The sequence below is a fragment of the Haliotis rubra genome, unplaced genomic scaffold, assembly GCF_003918875.1.
Source record: "Haliotis rubra isolate DU_JTF1 unplaced genomic scaffold, ASM391887v1 Scf1101, whole genome shotgun sequence".
In the NCBI taxonomy this organism is placed as follows: domain Eukaryota; kingdom Metazoa; phylum Mollusca; class Gastropoda; order Lepetellida; family Haliotidae; genus Haliotis; species Haliotis rubra.
Genome location: NW_025765006.1, coordinates 291,799 through 300,131, shown reverse-complemented (window position 1 = coordinate 300,131; position 8,333 = coordinate 291,799). Strand labels below are relative to the sequence as shown.

The 8,333-nt window shown below is 40.7% G+C and overlaps 1 protein-coding gene across 1 annotated transcript; it reads left to right on the top strand.

Moving 5' to 3' along the window:
• Positions 1-1,408: 1,408 nt before the first annotated feature.
• On the top strand, positions 1,409-5,654 carry LOC124286775. The gene is made up of 2 exons (XM_046723212.1): positions 1,409-1,579; positions 3,342-5,654. Exon 2 carries the CDS (start codon positions 4,335-4,337, stop codon positions 5,457-5,459), a length of 1,125 nt encoding a protein of 374 aa, XP_046579168.1. The 5' UTR covers positions 1,409-1,579; positions 3,342-4,334; the 3' UTR covers positions 5,460-5,654.
• The last annotated feature ends 2,679 nt before the right edge of the window (positions 5,655-8,333 follow it).

Below are 8,333 nucleotides of genomic sequence, written 5' to 3'. Positions count from 1 at the left end.
CTAATTTCTGCAATACAAATTTAAACTCATGAATTAATTCTAAACACGTTCATTGCTATTGTGTAGACAACAACGATTAACTCGAACAAAATCACCAGCTTTATGAATCATGCATCAAAGGTATCACAGCTGAACGCTGAAGTTCCTTTCTTTTGTATTACGAATGATCCGTCATAAATTTACGTGCACATTTTTAACTTTCGGAGTGTATTTTAAATTTCATTTCGGATCAATTAGACTATTAACTTGATTGTTATACGTCACAGAAAGCACACAATGCAAACTGAATCTTAAATGAGTGAGTAAGAAACGTGGTTCAGTGAGAATCAAATTGACCTTATGCATGAACACGAATCAACCTGAATGTCATAACGCCCTGTTATTGAAGTGCATTTCCATGTATATATACGTGGTCAATGCTGGATCATTGTTAGAAAAATTAGTGGTAACGTACTTGCTGTTTTAAATTTGTAAATATTTGATGATCTATATCACATTATTGGTTATATCAGGAAAGCTATCGTGATCATGTGATTGAGTTGGGTTTGAACGAATTCTAGCAATATTTCAGCCATTGTAGCCATGTGGGGAATCGAACCCGGGTCTTCGACGTGACAAGAGAACGCTTTAACCACTAGGCTCCCCCTATTCTGACAGAAACGACAATTGCCGTCGTTTAACGCCTTTTGGTCTGAAGCGGACTGAACATCGAAACACTGACCTTTCGTTCTCCGGAAAGCTGCTCAATTCACAACACGTAGAAGATTTCTAATAATGAACATGACAAGGGACGTAACTTCGATATCAGGTTATTATATAGCTTTAGTGAGTCTCAGGTCGGATGTCGCTTGTCGGATGTCGGGTGTCGGATGTCGTCCGATGTTCGAGGGGACCTCCATGTAACTCACTCAGGTCAATATGGTTTGATATTTATCCGCTTATTATATAAGCATATGCACATCATTACGATCACGCCGCGCATGGCGGGCAAGGAGCCAGTCTATGTGAGGTGCCCACTGCAACGCTTAAAACATTTTTCGGCTATGGGAGATGTGTGAATTGTGAAACATGACGATCGGCTTACAAGCACTCTGCTTTTTTGATTATATCTACAGACGATGAGGGTGTCCATGAAAATATTTGAGGAAATAACAAATATAGAATATAGAAAAACTTTATGGATAACAACTTCTTTTATTCGTGAGTGCGACGTTTCAATACAGATTCTTGTACCGTTCACATGTTAATCATGTTGTTTTTCTTTGTTACATTGTTACACTCAGTATCTATATACATCGCCCTCTTCCTGTTCTATTCCTGCATGACAGCGGTACAAGATTCTGTATTTTGTGTTTTATGTTCGTTTAAATATGCGAGTAACGAGTTACCTCCCGAGATTATGTATACACCCGGAAGTGGGAGGATTGTGAAATGTGTGATCCTGTGATCATGTATACAACGTGTACAATGGTGTGGCATGCTGTCATCGACGAGTGTACCCTGGGGTGACACTATCGTACACAGTCTAGATGACACTGTTTTTCGACAAGTTACAGTGTTCCTGACAAAAGATAAAACTGTGAGTTTGCTTACTTCCGGATTTGAGGCCCTGTTAGGGTTATGTTGTTGTTTTGCGATGCAAGGTATATGCGTTATCAATGAAGCTGCGCTATTCGGGAAACAACGGTTAAGTGAAATAGGGTTTAACGTCATTCTTAAGAATATTTCGCTCATATGACGACGTGCATGCATGTGCATGGGTGGCTGCTTGTACTAGTGAAGACTTAGGCTGGTTTTATAGTGCTAGCTTACTGAGATACCATGCTGCAGTTAAGCATGAATACCCCACTCAGACACATTATACTGACTCCGCGCCGACCTGTCCTTGCTGTACCCATAAATGCCGAACGCCAGGCAGGGACCAACAAGTACCATATTTTAACGTCATTTGGTATGACGCCGCCTGGGATCGAACCCACGACCTTCCGCTCTCCGGGTGGACGCTCTAAACATTACACCACGGAGGCGGTCGGGAAACAAAGACGTCGTACCACGGTGACACCTCGTTAGTTCAAACTCTTTAAATCAGGAAACACGTCTTTCCGGATTTTTGTATGTGGATGCATGAAACTACTAAACTTAAGTCACGTCGAGGCGGTAATATTTCTCCCATGTGCCCTGACGAACTGCGTTAAACCAGAAATTTCTTCATCGAGTTCACTGGAAACGGTGTCTTTTTGATACCCGTGAAGGCCCGGGCTAGAATATTGATCTTCAGTAACCCATGCTTGTCGTAAGAGGCGAATAACTGGATCGGGTAGTCAGGCTCGCTGACTTGGTTGACACATGTCATCGTATCCCAATTGCGCAGATTGATGATCATGCTGTCGATCACTGGATTGTCTGGTCCCAGACTCGATTTTTTACGGACCGCCGCCATATAGCTGGAATATTGCTGAGTGTAGCGTAAAACTTAACTCACCCACTCACTCACTTTTTGAGTTAGTGCCGTGGTTACGGCCATGCAACCTCCCTAGGTGTTTCTCGCCGCGAATAGCTGAATAAACTGGTGATGCGGCCTTAAGCAATACTCACTCTCTCACTCACTCGCTCTCTAGGTTTCTGTGGCTACAATAGGCTGAACTGCCAAGAGATTTCGTGACACATATTCTCTACAAACGTCACCCGTAAAGATGATTGATGACAGTTATGGGGGCGGTTTGGTAGCCTAGTGGTAAAAGAGTTCGCTCCCCACAAGCGTTCGCTCGACCCGGGTTCGATTCCCCACATGGGTACAATGGGTGCAGCCCATTTTTGGTGTCCCCCGCCGTTATATTGCTGGAATATTGCTAAAAGCGGCGTAAAACTAAACTCACTCACTCATTTTTACATTCGTGCAGGTTGTAAGATTCAGTTGATCAATAAGACTGGTCTGCCAGAAGAGATTGTGATACGTATTGTTTTACACAATCAGTAAATATGTTATCATTAATTCTTCAATTGCCTGATGATCACAGCAGAATGTTTTCATCACTTACGTTTTGTTAAAAAACATAATAACATCGTTAATTAAACGGTCCAAGCATTCTCAACATACTATTTCTGAATGCTGTTATTTTTGTTATGTGGCTTTGAGCCATCATGGCATAGGCAATTTAATTTAGAATAATAGATTTCCAAATTATGTACTTAAATAATATGTGGAAGCATATATAAATATCTCATTTGGTGTATCTCGAAATGCATGCATTCTTTCTTTGTATCGAATGCTTTCACTATATTTCATTTTACATTTTTATCATGCACAAAACATCACTATAACAATAAAACTCACATTTCAGTTATAGGAATGCGTCCTATGGAACTGTGAGGACTTACTGCTGCTTAGGATTCAACCGGAGCTGGGAGTCTCGATAGACGGTGATGTTCCATCCAAGAACAGAAGACGGATCTCTGTGTAAATATAGATTCATTTCGTCCGGATTCTTCGATGGTCTTTGCAACTGCCTGTCGTTAAGGCAGCATCAGGTGGGCTGGAGCTGAATCTCCTCCACAAATAAATCTCTCGGTATAGCCGACGGAACAGATTGAGCCCATCTTTCACTGATACCCGAGTCACAACTGTCCTGTTCGTGAAGCAGGCTGATATATTACCTATTTGTATATATAACTTTGGGTTCATGGTTTGGATCCATCTTTCTCTGATATCCGAGTCATAACTCTCCTGTTCATCAAGGAAGCTGATATTATACCTATTTGTTTGTATACCTTTTAAAGTTTTTATGAATTGGTCAGAGTTCTTCCATGGCACATCCATCACAAGACCCTGAGGACCCCCCAGTCTGTGCAGGAACTAGACGTCATCCACCAGTTAATCTCCAGGAACTACCCACGGAGCTGCTGGAATCCATCTTCCTCTATCTGACACCTGAAACTATTCTGTCCTGCTCTCGAGCTGCAGTCCGCTTCACTCAAGTCATCAACTCAGCTAGCTTTTTGGACTTGTATTGCAAGAACACACTTCAAGCCCCATGGGTCACATCAGACATTGTTCTGCAGACAAAGGAGGTGTTCCACAAGGTTCTTCAGATGTGGTATTTACAGAACAGTACTCTGTGTCACCCGAATGTGATTGTCAAGAGCTGCAACAAGCTTCTTTCTATAGGACTCCTCAAATATGCAATACGAATGTGGCTGTTTTCGAATTTGACGATCTCGTATAACAAGCCCATGTTGTTGACCACAAATCAGTCTTTCAGATAGTTGACATATACGATGACGATGCTAAGGCTCTATTCATCAAGTTAGCAGTGCTCTTTCCAAGGTTCATTGAAATGACATTGTTTAACGTGAGGACTGCATCATTTGATGTAGGAAATCCCTACATTTTAGATTTTATAATGTTCAAGGACAATGTCCTTGAACCGGGTTATCTGAATGATTTTGATTGTAAATATCACTTTGAGATTGTGGCTAGATATCCGACAGAAGATTGCAGCTGGCACCGTCCATCTTTAGTCATCCTTGTGGGTAAGGATTCTTGGATAGGTTGGTGCGGTAGTGTTAGTAAGATCGTATACAGATATAATGGTACTTGGGGAAGATGCAAGTTATCACTGAATGCATCAATCATTGACACCCAAAAGGCTTTCAGGGACACCTTTACGCGGTTTGTCGAAATTCCTGAGAATGTTGACCTGTGTCATTATTTGTACGATTGCTTCAATTACAATGTCAGTCATACTCTGAATGCATTACTGGAACCTGTTGCTCTGGATGTACCACTATGGGAGAGACAAAGCTCACTAATGGAGGACCTTGCACGGAAGGTTGAAAAGAAACTTGAGAGTCTGAAACTTCCCAAAGATAGGGCGATCTTATTACAAGACTACTTGGATTGCTGTTTGCAACAGAAGGGTGTCTCAGGACACAGCACGGAACGAAAACCATCAAAGACTTGCTACGTGGCTATATTACGTTATCTTCACAGGATCCTGAATAATGTATTCTACCCAGAATGTATGTGGTACCTTTCTAATGTTCAGTGTTGTAGATACCTGGCTTTGACGAGGATGGGAGACAGGCTGCTCCCCAACATCAGAAAGACACCTGCTGATACAGCAGCTGATGTTATTGAGGATTACTATGAAAGTTTTTCTGTGCATCACCTTCCCCCCAAGTTGTGGCCGACTCATCTTCTTAGTCATGCCATACTAGCAGCCCCTGTATGTGCCAAAATAGTACAAGTTGACGTCATGTTGTGGACGAAGGGACTTCATTGCAGGCCAGTCACAGACAAGATATTACGCTTTGTTGCTGAGCAAGCGGAGACGTGTGGGCTGAAACCACAACGCAGCCGTCAGCAGATTCAACGCCAACAACGTCAGCGGCGTCCTCCTCTGGGTGGCCTTATCAGATACTGTCACGATAGCGACAATGACGTATATCGCCGACTATAATTAGAACTTGGTATTTATTTGTGTGTCGCAGCTATTGTTGTAGATGCATGACGGCGGTCTTTAAGTAACATCCTGTGATTTACATCATGAGCATCGATCTACACAATAGGTGACCCCTGCGGATCCGACTTAGAATTGATCTTCAGCAACCCATGCTTGTCGTAAGAGGCGACTTACGGGATAGGGAGGTCAGGCTCGCTGACTTGGTTGACACATCATCGTATCCCAATTGCGTAGATTGATGCTCATGCTGTTGATCACTGGATTGTCTGGTCCAGACCGCCGCCATATAGCTTGAATATTGCTGAGTGCGGCGTAAAACTAAACTCACTCACTCACTCCCTTTATATGGATTGACGTCGTTTCACGACTGAACAACGTGGAGCCCACCAGGGGTTGTTCGTGACAAGTGATTTTTTTAATGCAACCAAAGAAAGGGATGGAGTGTTTTCGAAAACGTCATTGTTCTGTATTAGCAACGACTGTTGAGTGTGATTATATTCCTGAGTTTTGGAGACTTGTACAGGAGGCGTGGAAGGTTAACAATACATCATCTGGTGTAATACACGTTTTGTGATGTCTCATCTGTAATAGTTGGGATCGAGGTATGTTAATATGCCAAGTTAATGCGTCAGAACTATCGCCTATTCACTTGACTCTAAAATCTGAAGTAATTGTTATTCCCCTTTGCGTTTGAATTAAAGAGTTCCATCAAAATCCTTGCAAAGAAAGATGTACGGCTAAGGCCACAAATATGCCACTAAATCGTTGTTTTATATATTAGTTTTATATTGACTTTAATATAATCAACGAAAGAAGAAAGTATGTGAACCAAGCGAAAATAATTATATGCAATTGTGTAAAATTATGTCATCAACACTTTTGTTACATATTTTGACGATTGTTTGAACACAATAGGTAATTAATAGAATTTGAAAAATACAAATAATTTGAAGGGGGTGACAACCATTATTGGCATGAGTATATGTATATTTTACTGTTCCAGTTTGTTCAGTACCCATATTAATGACATGTAAAATTCACATTTCTTCTCAGTCTTCTGTTCAAGAGAAAGTAGGTTTCTTGACACCAGTTGGTAACTTTGTACGCTGAATTTATGGACATCGTAACATGCGTTCCCTTTTATCAGTTCCGACATCTGCACAATGAACCAACAAACGTGCGACAGTAAGAGCTTTGATCAGAATATCCATTTATCGACAGAGGTAACTGTTATAGAAATATATTGTAGCAAACCTCATCAAATAAATATCTATAACAGCAGGTGTATTGATAGTTTTATCTAGTATTGTAATGCAATTTTGTTTGATTCACATTATTGAAGTTCCGGGTTAGTATCAGTATTTAGTAACCCATTCTTGTAAGAGGGCCGGTGGGGTAGCCTAATGGTTTAAGCGTTGGCTCGTCACGCCGAAGACCCGGGTTCGAATGTACATAGGTACAATGTGTGAAGCCCATTTCTGGTGTCCCCCGCCGTGATGTTGCTGGAATATTGCTAAAAGCGGCGTAAAACCAAACTCAGTCAGTCAGTCCGGTAGTAAGAGGCGACTAACGGAATCAGGTAGATAGGCTCGCTGACTTGGTTGATATATGCCATCGTATCCCCATTTTGTAGATCGATGCCCATGATGCTGATCGCTGGATTGTCTGGTCCAGACTCGATTATTTATAGTCGGCTCCCATACAGCCGATTGCGGCGTTAAACAAACAAACATCATGGTTGCACCCAACATCAAATCAGGGAGGTTTTTCACATCAGGGTATTTACAGAATATATTAGACATTTCGGAATTTCAAGCTTATATGAATTTCCTGTTTCATTTTAGGGCGTGTGTGTCATTTTTTATGTGTTCTAGTATATTACACTGTGTTATACTTCATATCAGATGTTTGGTAACATCGTGCTACTGACCTTTGACCGGATCGACCAAGTGAGTGTCAGTATTATAGAACTAAACAAATTGTTCCACGTCATCATATCAGCTTACATATACCGCTTAAAGAAGTAATCCCCTTGACTTCACAGGGTCATCTGGTCTTGGCTCGATAATTTGTGTACCACCAACATATAGCGTGATTATGATGGAAGCGTATGAGTGCCACGGTCTAAACAAATATCATCTACATATACACGAAGAAGATACTTTCGTACTTACGACACTTAAATCTGCGTACAGGATACTTTCATTTACATATATGTAGAAAATACTTTTATCTACCTAGATGATAAGATATATACGTACAATGAACTTTCATGTACGTAGATGGTACTTAAATCTTCATGTCCGTAGATGAGATTTAATCTGAGTACAATTAGAAGATACTTTCATCTACCTAGATAATGAGACATCGGCGTACAATATACTTTCATGTTCGAAGATGATACTTAAATCTACGTAGAAGATACTTTCATAAGCGTAGATGATACTTAAATCTACGTAGAAGAGATTTTAGTTACGTACACGTAGGAAATACTTTCATCTACCTAGGTGATAAGACATCTACGCACAATATGCTTTCATGTACGCAGATGATACGTCAATCTACGTGGAAGATACTTTCATATACGTAGAAGATACTTTCATCTACGTAGAAGATACTTTCATATGCGTAGATCATACTTAAATCTACGTAGACGATACTTTCATATACGTAGAAGATACTTTTATACCCGCAGATGATGCTTAAACCTACGTAAAAGATACTTCCGTATACGTAGAAGCGACTTTCATACACGTAGATGATGCTTAAACTTTATACGTGTGAAAGATACTTTCATGTTTGTAGATGCATAACATACTTTCTACATGTATGCATGATTATTATAATATATATTGAGGTACCATTATCATC

Excerpts from the sequence above, each read along its gene's own strand:
- LOC124286775 (XM_046723212.1), top strand. The coding sequence starts at position 4,335 with ATGACATTGTTTAACGTGAGGACTGCATCATTTGATGTAGGAAATCCC.